The 19,042-nt window shown below is 42.7% G+C and overlaps 2 protein-coding genes across 4 annotated transcripts; one reads left to right on the forward strand and one right to left on the reverse strand.

Annotated features, from left to right (window-relative positions):
* Positions 1-1,581: 1,581 nt before the first annotated feature.
* Positions 1,582-10,963, forward strand: LOC108414550 (C-type mannose receptor 2-like). The gene is made up of 10 exons (XM_017687430.2): positions 1,582-1,750; positions 2,486-2,581; positions 2,783-2,818; positions 5,188-5,592; positions 5,728-6,060; positions 7,035-7,127; positions 7,537-7,638; positions 8,007-8,096; positions 8,756-9,118; positions 9,200-10,963. The coding sequence occupies exons 1-9, from the start codon at positions 1,582-1,584 to the stop codon at positions 9,115-9,117; spliced, it is 1,686 nt and encodes a 561-aa protein (XP_017542919.1). The 3' UTR covers position 9,118; positions 9,200-10,963.
* Positions 10,964-11,196: 233 nt separating this feature from the next.
* Positions 11,197-18,640, reverse strand: LOC108414553 (major histocompatibility complex class I-related gene protein-like). Of its 3 annotated transcripts, none has more exons than XM_037533578.1 (7): positions 18,521-18,640; positions 18,231-18,345; positions 16,857-17,117; positions 15,926-16,240; positions 15,511-15,816; positions 13,993-14,134; positions 11,197-11,954 (listed from the first exon to the last, which is right to left on the reverse strand). In XM_037533578.1, exons 2-6 carry the CDS (start codon positions 18,274-18,276, stop codon positions 14,013-14,015), a joined length of 1,050 nt encoding a protein of 349 aa, XP_037389475.1. In that variant the 5' UTR covers positions 18,277-18,345; positions 18,521-18,640; the 3' UTR covers positions 11,197-11,954; positions 13,993-14,012. The 3 variants fall into 3 exon arrangements, with proteins under 3 accessions (XP_037389475.1, XP_017542922.1, XP_037389476.1); XM_017687433.2 differs by having other exon boundaries at positions 18,499-18,639; XM_037533579.1 differs by lacking the exon at positions 18,521-18,640 and having other exon boundaries at positions 16,857-16,984; positions 18,231-18,333.
* Positions 18,641-19,042: the final 402 nt, after the last annotated feature.

The raw sequence follows: 19,042 nt of genomic DNA on the forward strand, positions 1-19,042 counted from the left end.
AATTAAAAACAGGCTAAAATGTGGGAAGCCTGCACTACTGGGAATCTGGAATGCCTGAAATCATTTAAAAGTCAGAAACTTTCAAAGACACATTTATTTAGACCACATTATACATCTTTGCATAGCAATGTCACACACAGAGGCTCAAAAAGAAGTTCTGGCTTAATGTTTAGGTCTCAGTGCAAAATCAGCGTTACAGTGATGTAAATTTGACGATAATTCACACACATCCTCGGAATCTTCACCCAGTTTTAACTGACTTCTCAATGCGCTCGCAGCAATCAGATTCATCCACTGGGGGGAGGGGTCTGAACCACAACCTGTGTCTTACAACGTAACACTGCACAACGAATCAGACGCTCACAGATAAAAGTACATCAGGCTTTGCTGGAAGTGCAATCCAAAAATCATACTCGGAAAACATGCTAAGCCCAAATTCAGAGAAAGAGTCAAAAACACAAACAAAAGGGTCAGGGTGGCCAATAAGAGAGGCCAGGAAAAGGCTTGGTCCACTCTGTAAACAGTAGCAATGCTTCACAAAGAGGGGTGTGAGCAAACAGCCTTTACAGAGTGAGGAATGAACAACAGGTGGATTAATTGATTAATATTCAGGTGAAGCTGATCTCTGAAGCAAATTGTGATTGGTGGACAATGTCACATGATCTCCAGGTGGATTCTGGTAGTTGGAGTCCATAGGGTTAGTCTGTAGTACTGCAGGGCAGGAGGTTGGCCTGGCAATGTTCTTCCACATGTTGCATGCAATTGCACATTTCCACCAGGGAGGTCTCCAAATCCCCAAAACAGTCTTGTAGTGAAAATACAGTAAAATATTAAACATTAACTGTCTCACATTTCTGCGGCAGACGGGTCTTGATGTCTTTTCAGGGCGGACTAAGGCCTTTTTTTACACCCCCCCCCCCCCCCCCCCCCCCATTAAACCAGGCCTGGCCAACACTTTATTTAACGCTCACCAAAATGCTCATTATTAATGGAATCTCAAGAAAACTGGCTCATCCCTTAAAATTGGGAACGTCTCGGGCTTGAGAAGGACTTCATGATTCCCGTCATCAGGAAACTCATGTGAGGAAGAGAAGTTTTTTGCTTGAAAACCTCATCAGTCCAAACTGCTCTCAACATCTACTCACATGTCTCACTTCCTCCAAAGCTGTTTCAGGGAAAAGGGAATGTTTACCATCAGTGGACATGCACAGTAGTCTCCATTGTGTTTCACCACCAGCATTTCTGAAATGTACTATTTATTTCTGTACATGCAAAATGTGGCGACAGTTCTCTGGACCTTCCAGTCCAACGAGTGTCTGACTTTGTAGACCTGGCACTGACTAGACAGACACCAAAACAATATTCCAACGCTGTCATTTTTAAAGGTAGTACAGGGATGGGCTACAGCAAGGGCCTAGATAAAATAACACGTTATCATTTTATTACATAGGGCCTAATGTGAACTTAAATACACATAAGCTGTATCCTTCAATAACTGAGCTAAAAAAATGGGTCAGGAGTTAGAGGTGTAGCCTGGTACTTCTCCATGATGTTTCCAGTATAGTTTTACGTTAATTGCATATGTATCAGGTGCGGGGGACTATCCCCACTGGAAACACCCTGGACAGGTCGTCAGTCCATCACCATGTCCTTGGACTACGGGAGGAAAGCCAGAGGAAACCCAAACAGTCACGGGGAGAACATACCAACTCCACGCAGAAAGACCCTGGTCATCTGTCCAGGGAATGGAGTGAGCTGATGGTAGATAAACCACTGAAGATTAAATTATTCTGAAAAGGCCGTTGACTCATTTTCACAGTAGCCACACAATGCAAATTGTGTCTGTTTTGGAGGACGGCCGTCAGTTGGACTTTGCATCCTTTTTCTTGGAATATATTTTGATTCCAAGAAATCACTCAACCAAAAAGTGATGGACAAAAAGGGTTCTTCTCCTGTTACGCTGTCAGGTTTGTTATAATAGAAGAACCCTAGGGTGCTATATGGAACTCTTTTCTTAAAGGTTCTATACATTGTCATCTGCAGCACATTTTCATCAATCTGAAGATGATACAAGACCCCTTTAATCATGCAAAGGCTTCTTTGAAGGTTCATGGTTCCATAAAGAAGCACCTTCCTTCTTGTTCAGGGTGTAGAGCATTTACACTGACCCCCAGTCCTCTGCTCTCAGCTCACCACTGGTCCACCAGTCTGGACTCACCTGGGAGCAGCAGTAGAGTAGTAGGAAGCATTTCCATGCCTAGTTCTCTCTCTGCACCGGCTACGCAAACAGCCAGACCACCCAAACCGCTGTCTACCCAGAAGGGACCGCTACAGTATAATGTTTAGGCCATTTAAGCAATAAGATAATTAGCATTAAGCTAATCTGAATAACATTTTTAAACTGTTTTTCTTGCTATAACAGAGCAGCAGCTTCATAACCCAACCTGTATTAGTGGATAGGGCTTGCGTGTCTCTTCATCATCAGAGCATTTGCATCCCTCGCCGGATAAAGAGAGGAAGCGGGATCCTGAGACTCCAGTTCAGAGGAAGAAACACACACAGGACGATCGAAACATCACCGGTGAGGTGGATTTTAAACTGGATTTCTTTAGAGACACAGAAACATTTTTTAAGGAATGATGAGGTTTTTTACTTGTGCTGCATAAACCTGATACTGGGCCGGTGCCAACAGTCAGTACCTGAAAGAACATCAGCGGTGAATTTGTGAAATGATGAATCTACAAACAAAGAAATCAAAACTATTTCATTCCTTTTTTCACAGAAATGGAGAGAATCATAATCATCAGCCTGATCTCAGGTATCTTACACACAACAGGGTTTACATGAGTGAGTGAAGGTTCTGCTGTGGTGTAATAGAACAGTTCCAGAGTAAGATGGTTCTGTGTGTATTAAGGGTTTTGTGTGTATTAAGGGTTTTGTGTGTTGAGGGTTCTGCCTGTGTTGAGGGTTTTGTGTGTGTTGAGGGTTCTGCCTGTGTTGAGGGTTCTGTGTGTGTTGAGGGTCTGCGTGTGTTGAGGGTTTTGAGTGTGTTGAGGGTTTTGTGTGTTGATGGTTTTGTGTGTGCTGAGGGTTCTGCGTGTGTTGAGGGTTTTGTGTGTGTTGAGGGTTCTGCCTGTGTTGAGGGTTTTGTGTGTGTTGAGGGTCTGCGGGTGTTGAGGGTTTTGAGTGTGTTGAGGGTTCTGCCTGTGTTGAGGGTTTTGTGTGTGTTGAGGGTCTGCGTGTGTTGAGGGTTTTGAGTGTGTTGAGGGTTTTGTGTGTGTTGAAGGTTTTTTTGTGTTGAGGGTTCTGCGTGTGTTGAGGGTTTTGTGTGTGCTGAGGGTTCTGCGTGTGTTGAAGGTTTTTTTGTGTTGAGGGTTCTGCGTGTGTTGAGGGTTTTGTGTGTGTTGAGGGTTTTGTGTGTGCTGAGGGTTCTGCGTGTGTTGAAGGTTTTTTTGTGTTGAGGGTTCTGCGTGTGTTGAGGGTTTTGTGTGTGTTGAGGGTTTTGTGTGTGTTGAGTGTTCTGCGTGTGTTGAGGGTTTTGTGTGTGTTGAGGGTTTTGTGTGTGTTGAGTGTTCTGCGTGTGTTGAGGGTTTTGTTGTGTTGAGGGTTCTGCGTGTGTTGAGGGTTTTGTGTGTGTTGAGGGTTTTGTGTGTGTTGAGGGTTCTGCGTGTGTTGAGGGTTTTGTGTGTGTTGAGTGTTCTGCGTGTGTTGAGGGTTTTGTGTGTGTTGAGTGTTCTGCGTGTGTTGAGGGTTTTGTTGTGTTGAGGGTTTTGTGTGTGTTGAGGGTTCTGCGTGTGTTGAGGGTTCTGCGTGTGTTGAGGGTTCTGCGTGTGTTGAGGGTTTTGTGTGTGTTGAGTGTTCTGCGTGTGTTGAGGGTTTTGTGTGTGTTGAGTGTTCTGCGTGTGTTGAGGGTTTTGTTGTGTTGAGGGTTTTGTGTGTGTTGAGGGTTCTGCGTGTGTTGAGGGTTTTGTGTGTGTTGAGGGTTTTGTGTGTGTTGAGTGTTCTGCGTGTGTTGAGGGTTTTGTTTGTGTTGAGGGTTTTGTGTGTGTTGAGTGTTCTGCGTGTGTTGAGGGTTTTGTTTGTGTTGAGGGTTCTGCGTGTGTTGAGAGTTTTGTTTGTGTTGAGGGTTTTACGTGTGTTGAGGGTTTTGCGTGTGTTGAGGGTTTTGTGTGTTGAGGGTTCTGCGTGTGTTGAGGGTTTTACGTGTGTTGAGGGTTCTGCGTGTGTTGAGGGTTTTGTGTGTTGAGGGTTCTGCGTGTGTTGAGGGTTTTACGTGTGTTGAGGGTTCTCCATGTGTTGAGGGTTCTGCGTGTGTTGAGGGTTCTGCATGTGTTGAAGGTTCTCTGTGTGTTGAGGGTTCTGCGTGTGTTGAGGGTTCTGCGTGTGTTGAGGGTTTTGTGTGTGTTGAGGGTTTTATGTGTGTTGAGGGTTCTGCGTGTGTTGATGGTTCTCTGTGTGTTGAGGGTTCTGCGTGTGTTGAGGGTTCCTCGTGTGTTGAGGGTTTTGCGTGTGTTGAGGGTTCTGCATGTGTTGAGGGTTTTGTGTGTGTTGAGGGTTCTGCGTGTGTTGAGGGTTCTGCGTGTGTTGAGGGTTTTGTGTGTGTTGAGGGTTCTGCGTGTGTTGATGGTTCCTCGTGTGTTGAGGGTTCTGCGTGTGTTGAGGGTTCTGCATGTGTTGAGGGTTTTGTGTGTGTTGAGGGTTCTGCGTGTGTTGAGGGTTCTGCGTGTGTTGAGGGTTTTGTGTGTGTTGAGGGTTCTGCGTGTGTTGAGGGTTTTGTGTGTGTTGAGGGTTCTGCGTGTGTTGATGGTTCTCTGAGTGTTGAGGGTTCTGTGTGTGTTGAGGTTTCTGCGTGTGTTGAGGGTTCTCTGTGTGTTGAGGGTTCTGCGTGTGTTGAGGGTTCTGCGTGTGTTGAGGGTTTTGTGTGTGTTGAGGGTTCTGCGTGTGTTGAGGGTTTTGTGTGTGTTGAGGGTCTGCGTGTGTTGAGGGTTTTGTGTGTGTTGAGGGTTCTGCGTGTGTTGAGGGTTTTGTGTGTGTTGAGGGTTTTGTGTGTGTTGAGGGTTCTGCGTGTGTTGAGGGTTTTGTGTGTGTTGAGGGTTCTCCATGTGTTGAGGGTTTTACGTGTGTTGAGGGTTTTGTGTGTGCTGAGGGTTCTGCGTGTGTTGAGGGTTCTGCGTGTGTTCTTCACAGTTCTCTGTAGTCTCTCTGCTTGTGCTCCTCATCAATATCACCTCATTAATGAAACGAAGAGCTGGACCGAAGCTCAGCGTTACTGCAGAGAGACGTACGTTGACCTGGCTACTGTCCACAGCATGGACGAGATGAAGGAGCTGAACAAGACCTTAAAGAATTCCTCCATTTCTGGAGCTTCTGTGTGGATCGGACTGCAGAGAGGGAACACCGAGAAGTGGACGTGGTCCCTGGCCGACACAAAGTTTTATAAACAGGGAGAGACGGAGTTTAGAAAGTGGAAGACGGGAAAATCCGATGATTCTCCAAATAAGGATAAGGACTGTGCTGCACGGTACAGAGATGGTTTCTGGCATAATGAGAAATGTGATAAATCACAAAAATACAGCTTTACTTGTTACGATGGTAAGAATTTATTCATAACCTTTAAATATCGTACAGACTCATTTCATTACTTAAAGGCTTGTGATAGCACCAGTTACTGTCCGCTGATAAAGTACTCATTATGAATTGAGTAAATCTGTTATTAATGTCTTTCAGGAGTTAGAGACTCTTACTACTCTCAGCGTACGCAGAAGAGCTGGAGTGAAGCTCAGAGGTTCTGCAGAGAGAGATACACAGACCTGGTCAGTGTGAGGAACGACAGTGAGAACAGTAAGTTTGCTCTAAGCACCCCTAGCTGGATCGGTCTGTTCAGAGACTCATGGACGTGGTCAGATAAGAGCAACTCTTCATTCCGACACTGGACATCAGACCAACCTAACAAGCATGATAGGAATGAGAACTGTACAGCTGTTCGGACGCGTGGAGCAGATTTCGGTCAGTGGGAGGATCTGAACTGTGATAGACTGAATCCGTTCGTGTGCAGTGGTGGTGAGCTTCCGTCTGTTTTTTTCCGTCTGTAACGAATCACTCAGAAAGTTTCTAAACACAAAGTTTAGCAACTCTTTATGTAAAATATACCGTCATGGTTTTGATCTCAGTTCATATCTGGTAGTTTATTCTTCTATAAAGTTTACATGATCAGATGAGGCTGGAAACACACGGACAAATACACAGGCAGTCATGAGGAACTGCTCACAGACGTACGTCACACTGATGTTTAGCAACTGTTTGACTTTTTTCTGTTCGTTCATTTAAAAGAGGGAAACCACAGTGACAGATGTTCCAACGAGACAATGCAGGACGCCTCACTGTGCCTAACAATGTGCCAGTCGTTCTCCAGTCCATACAGCCCACATCTATAAATGAAGTTGAGCCTAGTTTTATAAAATGTAAAACATTTGATAAGTACAGCTGTTGAGCCCATGACTCACGCTGAAGGAATCAGGAGCGTTTAGGAGTCTTAAAGCGTGGGGCAGTTGTGGGCTGGAGGTAGGCAGATCAGTTTTGTGACTGGAAGGTTGCCGGTTTGAACCCCTGAGCTGATGGTACATGACTGCAGTGCCCTTGAGCAAGGCTGCCCACCGCTCTGGCAAGTGTGCTCACTGCCTCTAGTGTGTGTGGGTGTTTCACTGCACAGATGGGTTTAAACTCAGAGGTGAACTTCCCCTGTTGTGGGATTAATAAGGGCGACTTAACTTAAAGCCACATTAACAAAAAAAGCCCATCTAATTCTAAGGCAGTACATGTACCCCCAGGGGTAGTGGAGCATGGGGAACATCCTAAAGTGAAGCACTTTGCATGTTGTTATACAAGGTAAAACGGCATGAGAGTTGAGGTTGTGTTGTTATATAGGGATATAGGTCGGTCTGGGATATACAGTGTGTTTTCCAGAGCTACAACTTGAAAGCAGCACCTCCTTTTATGTCCTAATCACTGATATGAGTATCATTTTATTGCCTCAGGAACTTCACAGCAGCTTCCAGTGAGCACTACAGTGCTTCCTGCTGGACCGATGAGCACAACACGTGTCACACAAACACCTCCTGGACCTCCTGGTCAGTTTTATCTTTAAATCATTTTATCATTTGACCTATTATGGCCCAATAAACTAAAATGAACTATTGAGAAAACTATCAAGATGATTCCTGCACCAACATCGGAGTCCTACAGCCGGACAACACTGTCGCAGCAAAGTTGCAGGACACTTTACAATAAGCAACTCAAGTGCAAATAAGTTTCATGCAGGTTTCAAGCAATAAAGTTGCATGAAAGAGCTTCACTGTTTTGCATGAACTCATCCTGTGAAAAGTGAGCTGGCTGGTGTAAGAGAGCTCACAAAGAATCGGTCTGACAGAGAGTTGAGGTTGTGTTATATACAGCGTGTTTTCCAGAGCTAAAACTTGAAAGCAGTACCAACTTTTATGTCCTAATAACTGATATGAGTATCATATTTTATTGCCTCAGTAACGTCACCTGGCAAACAGCAGCTTCCAGTGAGCACTACAGTGGCTCCTGCCTGGCCGAAGAGCACAACACGTGTCACACAAACACCTCCTGGACCTCCTGGTCAGTTTCCTTTCCACTATTTTATCACTTGACTACTTTATAATTTCACCTCTTACGGCCCTAGAAAGTAAAACCTGCTGTTGAGAAAGCTGCACTGTGATGTAGCCGGACACTTACAGCAATAGAGCATCCCTGCACTAACATAGCTAACATAACACCAGGCATACACTGTACAGTCTTAGAAATCTCATTGTTTGTGACGACTCACACCGTGCGTTTGAATGACCACTGTTTACGGCCAAAACACAGTTCATCTGGACTGCTCGGTCTGTGGTCAGTTCCCCGTAATGCAGTTTCTTTCAAAACGAAACGCAGCACCAAATTTTACATCCAAATAATTGATATGAGTGTTATATTCATGAATTCAGATACTTCAACTAGTGAACTCTCAGTGACCACTACACTGTTTCCTTCGGAATCGACGAGCACAACACATGATACAACTACTGGACCTCCTGGTGAGTTTTATCTTTTTTTATCTCTTATCACTCAGTTCAACATGGGTGCTCACACTGTAGGTAAAACATGCTAAATATGCTGTGTGTTCGCTGCAGTGATTCGCCCTGTAAGGCCTCAAATGATCCTTTCAAAGTCAGAGTCCCAACTCAAAACACGAATCAAGCAAAAATGGACTGTTTGAAGGTCTCTGGTGACCAGTTTGACAACCATTGTGATCGGGTTCTTGCACCGACTGGTGGAAGCTCTTTGACCAGTGACGCATGCTGTTGGCTTTTGCTTCATCAAGGCATGTCGATGAACGTCCCACAGTGCCCCATCTCAAATGGTTCTTCAGATCCACCTTAAACTACTTGTTTTGGTGTCAAGGCCCCAGTTGTAGCCTTTTGGAGGGCCAGGCTAACAATCCTTAAGTGGGATTTTAGCCACAATGTTTACAAGATGATTCTAGTGCTTCACTGTGGATACAGTTTACTGGTAGGTGTACACTGAAAGCAGATCAGTGTGGCCAATAGATCTAAAAGCTCTTCTGAGCAGCCCTCAAGCCCTTTCACTCTTCAGAACTGCGTCCTTTGCTGACCTTTCAATTTCATAGTCTGTGCTGAAAACACTGACCTGAGTGTGGTTATTAGGGGAAGCTCAGTGTGTTCTTTGTCTCCAGGTGATCTGGTTCTGGTCAGAGAGAATCTGACCTGGAAAGAAGCTCTGAAACACTGTAGAGAGAAGAACATGGATCTGGTCTCGGTGCACTCTGAGGAGGTCCAGAGGTCAGTGGTGGAGGTGGCCAAAAACGCCTCCACTAGTCACGTATGGCTGGGTCTGCGTCACATCTGCACTCTAGATCTGTGGTTCTGGGTGAGTGGAATATTCACCTGCTACGAGAACTGGGCTCCAGGTCACGAGATGGGAGTGGAAGACTGCTGCACTGGAGAGAGAACCGGAGCAGTGCAGACTGGAGGAGAGCATCAGTGGGTCAGTCTGCCGGAGAATCAGACTCTCAACTTCATCTGCAGCAGATACTAAGGTTTGTGTTTGTTTTATTTGCTGCATATTAAAAATAAGATAATGTGTAAATTTAAACTGTAGCATCTTTGTGTTGTTTCAGAGGATTTTAAAATGGGAATTCCATATTGTGATGGATGAAGACTGAAGAGATTTGATCCCCGATCCCAATTTTTTTTTCCAGGTTTTTTTAGTTTTCAAGTGCAAGTCATGTTCTTATGGTATTCCCACTGCAGACAAAGTGTTTTACCCATTTTAATACTGTTTTCAGATTTGTGCTCAGTGGAGCTAGTAAAGGAAAATGTAACGTTCCAATATGAGGATATAGTGGGGAAAGTCGATGTCTTATTTGCATTTTAAACATAATGTAGCAGCTGGAATAAAGCTTTGTAGATTTTTCCTTTTTAAATTTGAAAACACAGTTTAAAGTTTGTGAACATTTCACGATGAATCAATTGAAATGATCCTGATTTGCTTGCCATGTAGATTTTGGGGATTTGGAGACCTCTCTGGTGGAAATGTGTAATTGCAACATGTGGTAGAACATTTTATAACGTGGGTTGTGCTTTGGCCCCCTTCCCCAAGTGGATGAATCTGATGATTGAAAGAGAATTGAAAGGAGATTCAGTCAAAACTTGGTGAATTATCTGCTATTATCATTTTGTCATCGGTATAATGTTGATTTTGGATTTGGGAACTAAACATCAAGCCAGACCTTCTCTTTGAGTCTGTGCATGTGATGTTAACACGTAAAGGCGTATGACGTGATGTGAAAACTCTCGACTCGACACCTCTTACTATTAAACTATTATTTCAGGCTTTACAGCGTGCCTTTTCTCCTGACTCAGTAATGCGACATCTATCAGTTTTATCTATAAAATCTTATATTGTGCAGCTTTAATTTGTATTGATATGTTAAGAATGTTTTTCTTTTCCTGTAACTTTGCTTTCTTGGAAATTCAGGTTTTGACAGTGTTGGTGTATTCGATGCTTCTGTCACTATTTTAAAGTATAAACAGATTCTGTCACTATTTCCTGTATAGATAGATGGCACAACAACTGGATAAAAACTGATTTTCAGCTTTTTAGTTTGACGTTATGGTATAGTTTGCCCATATCAGGTTTTAAATTGCCTCTTAAATATCGAGTACATTCAATCTAGCTACAGTAGGAAAAGTTCCACTGTGGAAACATCAGTAAAGATACTTACTGGCCACCTCATTAGAAAACATCCTATAAAAAAAAAAAAAAAAATGTTCATAAAAGTTCATTCGTGTTTTTCTATTGACTGTTTCACTGTTTCTTATATTGTGCTCACAGTTTAGGTTGAAAAAAAATGGCACCAAGATGAAAGATTTTGTCTTGATGTGAAATTATTGTTGTTGCACACATGAAGAAACGAGGCTCCCTCGTGTGTAAAGCTGTAGTTTCATTTTATTTCTGCAACCAAAGAGAAAGTTCTAGCATGTTCTCCACACTGCACTGAAAAAGCTGTGTGAGCTTTGAGAAAAGGGAGTGGCAAAATAGAGTTACTCATTAGTGCAAATCGCCCCCTACTGCCCATTTAATGGAACTGTTATCAATGAATGAACAACTCATGACTAAGTAAGCTAAAAATAAAAGAATAAAAAAAATAAATAAAAGACTGAGGGTTCTCTCTGTTGTTATAGCCTCACACTGTATTTAAACACAGTTCATTTTCATTTCTAGAACATTTTTATTTTCATAGTGGTTTGGTTTTAGCAACACTATTTTGGATTTTATTCATTTTATTAATTAAGTAGAAGGTTTTGTTTGAGCTTTTTAATGTAAATGGACTGTTTTGGGTGAGTCGATGTGGAATGAGTTTTATGTACTAGTTTGGGTACTGAGCTGCCTTTTTTGGTACATATTCCAAAATAAAAATTCATCTAAAAACAGTCTAAAATGTGATTTCATTGTGTTTTCAATGGGCGTCAAATTGAGACATGGAATATCTAAACCAAGTACGTATACGAGTAGATTCAGGATCAGTTTTGCCCCACAGCTGCCTAAACTGAAGTTCGTGTGTAATCCTGGATTTAAGTTTTAGAATTAGTGCAATATAAAAGTGATGCTGAATGAACAATGACAAACTTTTTAATTAGACAATATATTACACAGAATAAGACAGCGTTTACTTTTAAAAACAATTTTAGAGAAAAAAAACTGATCATAAGTTGTACTTCATTTATTATTACACAACAACATGTCCAAAAGTTTCCAGACAGCACTTTTAATGATTGAATTCAGTTACTTTAAGCTGCAACCATCACTGACGCTGAATCACACCCACACACAGTTTATATAATCTCCATGGAAAAGCACTGACCAATAGAATGGGAAGCTCTGGAGCAGCTGCACACGAGCTTGAGGTCACTAAGCCTAAACTAGATGGCTAGGAGGTTATGAAGCCCCCCGCATTTGGCTGTGCAACAGTGGAACTGTGTTCTCTGGGTTGATGGCGCTCCATCCAGTACCTTTGGGATCAGCTGGAAATCCAACATCACATCACCTTACTCAAATCAAATCCTCACTACAATGTTCCAAAATCTAGAGTAAAGCCTTCCCAGAAGATTAGAGGCTGTTACTGCAGCAAAGAGGGACAAACTCTCTAGTAATACCCCTCATTTCAGAAGAAAAGCTGGTGTCTACAAACATCTGGACATGTGAGATTTCATTATTCTGGCATATCAGAAGGAAGTTCACAGCATTAAAGTTCAGACGTTATTCGGAAACACTGAGGAAAACACTTCACAGTTGGAGAACAGCTTCACCCCTGAGGGGCTGACGCGATGTCACACACAGACAACATTCATCCTTTTTCCTCATTCACTCATCTGTGGAAAGAAGAAGAAGAAGAAGAAATTCATTTTATTCCTCGAGCACGAACAGAAAGTAGACAGCGGTTTAGTCCTTCATGAACAGCGCTGGATGGTGCAGCTCTATAACCTTCACATTACAGGGCTTAAGTGATGTTTGTGATCATGTCCCAGCAGTCTTCTTGCGGAAGGCAGGATACACCCTGGACAGGTCGCCAGTCCATCGCAGGGCAGACAGACAGACACAGACAGTCACTCACACCCAGGGGCAATTTAGCACATCCAATTGGCCTGACTGCATGTCTTTGGACTGTGGGAGGAAACCGGAGAACCCGGAGGAAACCCACGCAGACACGGGGAGAACATGCAAACTCCACACAGAGAGGACCCTGGCCGCCCGGCTGGGGAATCGAACCCAGGCTCTCCTCGCTGTGAGGCGACAGCGCTACCCATCACGCCCCCGTGCCGCCCGCCCAGGCTTTAGCACTAGGTATTTGTGAAGTACTGCCAGTTTTCCTGCCTTACGGAACGTTATTTTCGGGTTCTGATTCTCTGTTTTTTCTGACCTTTTTGCCTGATCTGTTTGACCCTGATTTTTGGACTTCCCCTGTTTGCACTCTTGTTTGGATTACTGGATTATTTGGCTGATGACTTTTTGTTTGTTTCACGGACTCTGCCTTGCCTTGCCTTGCCCTCACCTGTTATGACTGCCTGTATTGTTCTGCTACTGACCCTGGACTTGACCCCTGCTTGTCTCCCGCTTACTCGGCAATTATCCCAGTAAAGCTTCTGTTTCGCTTCTTATCTGCGAGCGTCAGCCTCTGATTGCATGTCACACACAGCAGTATCTGTCACATCAGTGAGCTCATGCCTCTAAAGTCCATGAAATGGTTATGAGGATGCTGCCTGATGTCAATGTGAGACACTGTTTTATGATGGTGGGAAATGTTTTGGCCTAAAACGGATATTTAAAAAATCTATTCCTGATGGAGGGATGCACGCAGGACGATGTGAGAAAATAGAGTCCCCAAAAGAAAACTTATTTCATCATCAGCATTAAAACCCAGAGGACACGTGTAGGTTCGGATAGTAAATTAAACGTCTGTTTTTTCGTTGTAGTCATAGCGACCCCTGGTTCCCATCACCACCACTGAGTCAGTATGTTTGGAATAAAGGAATAAAGGCAGCAAAACACTTTAACACGAATGTCGTCACAGCACAGCTCATGGATGTTCATGGTTTTTCGCTCCTCTTAATGCTCTGAACTCTGAGCGGAAGACCCTCACACTCCAGCCCACCCTGCGCTGCTCTATATAGTTTCCACTGTGAGTGTTGAACAGTTTTAGCAGAATGGGCTGTTATTCAATGCCTGCAACTCTCCACAATGGCCTAAAGAAAACGGATGACTTTACTGCTGAATCAGTTTCATCTTCTTTCAACGTGATGAGTCACATCCACCTTTGCATCCATAAAAAAATGACTTGGCATTAAAAACCTCACCACAATTAAATGATAAACTAATGAAAAGACATTCTGTGTAGCAGCGAGCAAACGGGTCACAAAGTTGTGTGTGTGTGTGTGTGTGTGTGTGTGTGTGTGAATGAAGTTAAACCTGGTCTAATTTAGGCTGAGAGTTAATTATTTCTGCCTGTGCGGATTCATTCAGGACACAGCGGCAGTTACAGCACATCAGATTGAAGAAACTAATAATATGATCAACGTAATCCACTGAGAACAGAGAGATAACTGCCCTCTTTCACTTCATTCACATTCAACCGAAACATCACTGCTATCACAATAAAAGTCCCATATGATTCCACTGGTAAATGCAGGTGCTGTTGATGTAATAGAAAATATTTCTGAAACATTGCTACTGTTTTATCTACAGGATTAGATATAATGTTGTAAATGTTGTGTGGTTAAAATTCATACTTGAAAAAGTATACATGGGACACCCCCCCCCCCCCCCCCATGGGGCCACCTGGAAGAAGCTCACCTGGTTAGGGCCCCCCCCAGGTAATTTTAGATTGAGTGACAGTTTAAAATGTTAGCAGACCTTCGAAAGAATGGATGCTGTCAGTTATCATCATCATCATCATCATCATCGTAGTCTTCATCAACATAGGCTTCATCATCATAATCATCTTCATCATTAGAGCCCCATTTAGAATGACGAGCATGAGTGTGAGAGTGGGCTCCTGACACACACACACACACACACACACACACACACACACACGCACGCACACACACACACACACACACACATACACACACACATACACACACACACACACACACAGAGAGAGAGAGAGAGAGAGAGAAATGTTAAAATTTTACTCTTCCAGCAAAAATCAGGTCCAGGAAAAGACATATTTATGATATTCCATATCAGTTTTTATCCTACAGTCACCCTGCACATCTCAGCTATGAACACAATCAAAAACTTTGCTTCCAGCACCTGTTTATGAACAATTCAGTCAAAAAAAAACCTTTTTACCCCTCCCTTTAGACCTCCACTTGAGTAAAAGTACTAAAGTATTTCCCTTCAAATGTACTTAAGTATAAAGTAAAAGTACTAAAAGAGTAATTCTGGCTCTGATGTCCTGTTATCATTTTTATAACCAGACTGGCTTCATGAACTCATTTCAGGTGAAAGTCCTCCAGCGTCTCTCTTGGTAAACCAGTCTTTTAATAGAACGTCATTAATTAGTGACGCTGACGTCTAACATGTTTGCTTGGAAGTGATTTTAGTAAGTCACTGTACTGGAAGATACTTTTGCTTGTCTGATTTCTTACAACAGGCAAAATTATCTGGCAACCTACAGTATTGAAACAGTTTGACTACTAAAAATCACTAAAACCAAAAGTAAAGTATATAAAAGCTAGAAATAAGCTAAATAGTCTTGTTACAAGATTCAAACAATAATATCTGAATTGCTGGCTGATGGATGGTCACAGGTGAATGACATCACTCTGGATGGTGAGGGCAGAGTCTGCTGAGTGATCTGATATGTGAATCATGTCACTGTGTTAACCCTTTGTGGGGATATGAAGGCTAGAAACAGAGCAATAATACCAGGATTTTGGGTGATTTTCCAAGCCGAATTATTCACTGATGCTGACGTCAACTCAATGACATGCTAGCTAGTTTGGGCCGGGTCTGTTGAAAGGTCTGACGTGTGTTTGTAGCTTAAACCGTTCTGAAAGTTATGAAGGCTAAAAGTCAGCTATGCACTTTGCCCGGCTTTGGGTTCTAAGGGTTAATACATCATCCATTATTTATATTTTATAACTGACATTTCTATTAACCCTTTAAATGGCTGGGGTCCACCAGCAGGCCCAGTGTTTTATTGCACACTTCTATGGCCTAAAAATAGCTCAAAAAGTTCCTTTTACTGAATATTTAGCCTCAGTATTTATTAAGCCTGGGAAGTTCATTAATAAGCTGAACATGTGAGCGGATTTCATTTATTTTGAAGAATAGAGCGCAGTTACACTGTTTCTGTCGCTGCTTATATTTTACTTCATAACACATTCCGGCCTACTAAAAATTCAAAGTCATGATTTGTACCGTAGTTCATTTTGAACAAGGTGTCCTGTGATATTGTCAGGAGTGATTTTCCCGTCAACGTCCTGAATTCCACAGCACAGCTGTACTTGTTCTTTTTCAGCTCCTCCAGCCTCACAGCAAGGTAGATGGTCTTCTGGAAGGTCCCGTCTCCGCTGGGCAGAGTCTCTCCAATCTCCACATAGTCCTTGACATCCTCTTCATTTTTCTGCCAGGACACCTGCACAGTTTCGGTGGACAGGTCTGTAACGTGACACACCACCACTGAAAGCAAACCCGGCCTCAAGTGCTGTGTTATTGTAGGTATGACTGGACAGAGAGAGAGAGAAAGAAAAAGTCCTGTTAAAGTTCTTTGTGTAGGTGCATTCGCTTCCTTTGTCTCATAATAAATGTCTCCTCTGCTCCTCTGATACTGTACCGATCGCCTCAAATTCATAATACTGATACGCTGCTCCCCAGTATTTGTGTTGCTTATGATTCTTAACAAAAAACGTCTTCAGCCAGGCGACACACTCATGGGTGTAGTAGAGGAGAAGAGTCTCGATCTGGGTTGTGTTCCGGTTCCACTCCTGTGCCATGGATTTGGCCTCAGGAACCAAAGCTGAGAATCTCCTGCTCTCCAGATTCAGAGTTATGAAGTTCACTCCATCATAGCCGTACACGTCAAATCCATCAGAGTAACCAGTGTCCTCATCCCACAAGCAGCCGTACATCCTCTGAAAGGTGTGCACACCTGAGAGAGAAGGGGGTAGGGGTAGGGGTCAGACAAAGCAAGAAAGACGACCAATGCTTAAAACATCCTTAGATTTTATTGTAAATTACTGTAACAAGATTGTATTCATTTAAAGGTTAAAGAAAATAAAATACTGAATACAAGTAGCGGCGTTAATACAGTGTGGCTAATATAAGCAATTTGCTACACCATATGGACAAAAGCATTGGGACAAAGCTCTTAATGATTGAATGCAGGTGTTCAACTCAGTGTCATGACCACAGATGTATAAAATCAAGCACCTAGCCTTGCAGCCTGCCTTCACAGACATTTGTGAATGCATGGGTGGCTCTAAAGAGCTCACTGAATTCGAGTGTGGTGCTGTAATAGGTAACAGTAACAGTGGAAGCCGTTGTAGCTGCAAAGGGGGATCAACTCTGTATTAATGCCTATGGATGTAGAATGGGGTGTCATGAAAGCTCCTGTAGGCATAATGTATAGGTGTCCCAATACTTTTGTCCATATAGTGTATATCTTCTCAGAACCAATCTAACCACCAACAATGGAGGCATGGAACAGTGGAGGAAAATCCTTAAGAAGTCATAAAATTTGTAAAATTATTAGCTTGTCTACTAACCTTCCTTATGCCCAGAGCTCTCCATCGCACTGCTGAGTCCATTTTGTAAGTGTAGAGATTCTGAAAAGCGCAGCCGTGTGGTTCTCTGCCAGTAGGGGTCGCCAAAGACCCTCTTTGCCCACACCTGTCTGGGGAGGAGGGTGTGGCATTTGCTGTCATAATAATCAATCTGCTTTCCGTGAAGGAAGGACACAGCTGTAAACTCAGGCAGGCCTGCTATCCCTGTAACTGCAGTGAACTTGGTGATGTACAGGTAGATTTCTGAAAAAATCAGACATCATCTGCATTCAGTTCTCTGAGAAAGAAATAAGCCCCTCATTACAAAGACGGATGACCTTCTGAGAGGTCAGTGGTGTGAAACGATCAGCATTTGTCTACAGAGATGTGGAAAAGAGGGATACAGTCAGATGAGTCATCCTTCACCATGTTCTCCTCAAGTGGGAGAGTGCATGTGCAACAAAACACCAGGCCTGAACGCTTGACCTCCACAGGGGGTCTGATGGCCTGGGGAGGAATTTTACTAGGAAGCTTTAGAGGCCACTAGAAATCAAAGTAAGAATAGAGGTGATCAAAGTCATTCTGACTGTCCGTCTCTCTCCTGTGATAAAACATCTTCATCCTGACAAGAGGGGTCTCTTCCAGAATTACACTGCCCCCATTCACAGAGCTCAAGGGGTCAGTAAATGGTATGCCCAACACTGTAAACAATCATAGGTTTTGACAATTTAGGATATTCTATGGGGGGGCTCTTAAAAATGTGACCAAGATATTTTTTCCAGAACCATATATTAAAGCCAAGAACCACTTATGAACCTCATCCGATACTTTAGGCCTGAAATCCACGACTCATTCACTTTTTAATTTCCAAGTCTAGCCAGACTCTGAACGCCAAGTCATACCATGAAAAACCAAACTGCAGTACAGAACGCATGTGAATCACATCTTAAAACATTGTTTACAAGTTAAAATATTGAGGTAATGATCAAAATGATACAGCTGTAACTGGAGAATCTGAGATGATCAGGTGACCGAAAGCCACAAGACTCATTTGTGGGAAATCCCAGATGAAGGTTCATCAAGAAACACGTTAAACTGAAAGTGAAACCAGGTTTCGCACTTAACACAGATTATCATTATATAATAGCATAATAACTGGACACCAAGGTAAAGTTCCATAACGGATACATTTCAGTATATCAAATGACCCAAACGGCTATTATTATTATTATTATTATTATTATTATTATTATTAATAATAATAATAATAATAATAATAAGTTCAGTCTGCCATTATAGTGCCTTTCACACACCCAAGTCAACTTTACAGTTAAAAGTGGCCTCAGTCGTTTTATTGTTTAGTTAGTTTCTATTTACCTGCTGCTGTATGAGATGCGCAGAGGAGGAGGAGAAAGAGCTTCATCTTGGTTCTGCCCCAGCCTGAACTAGTACTGATGATCTGTGGGTTAGTTTAGCTTTTTATTCCCATTTCCTGCAAACAGAAACACAGGATGGTACAATTCATACGTCCGTCAAAACTAATGAAGTTCTAAGAAGTGACCTCGTTTCAGTTCAGAGCTCTTATTACTTTGTAAGCTATAAATTGACAGCAGTAAAGTTTAAATCATTTTTAAATCATACTCACACTGAAGATTCGATACAGGTACCTTTTACAGCGTCTGCCCACACACTGCCCAGCTGATCTCTGCCATCTGACTTCAGTTTCTTTCAGATTCACTGCTGCGTGACAGTGTGGTGTATCCACTGTGCCACTCCTCTCACATGACTTCAATGAAGTTCAGCCTGTTTTCACATCCAAGAAACAAACCATTTTCCCGTTAGGAGTCTAGCGTCCAAGAAACGAAAGTCTTCTCTAAATTACTTCTAGCTGAAACTCCTCTGAGAGTTACAGTGGGGAGATCACAGGTAGAGCCAGACAGCACATGAGCAAACCTGCTGCGCACTACACACTACCGGTCAAGTTGCCCATTTATGCTGCCAAAATAAAAAAGAAGTACTTCACCAAAGCCAAAGTCTGTTTAATTCTATCATTCAGATGTAAACAAAATCCTTCAGAGTTTTAATGGGTGGCATACTAATAGGAAAAATAAATAAAATAGTGTTACTGCATTTAAATGACATGAAAAGTGCTGTATTTTCTTCAGGTTCATGAAATATAAGGGTCATGG

Source organism: Pygocentrus nattereri, chromosome 23 (assembly GCF_015220715.1).
Source record: "Pygocentrus nattereri isolate fPygNat1 chromosome 23, fPygNat1.pri, whole genome shotgun sequence".
NCBI lineage: Eukaryota > Metazoa > Chordata > Actinopteri > Characiformes > Serrasalmidae > Pygocentrus > Pygocentrus nattereri.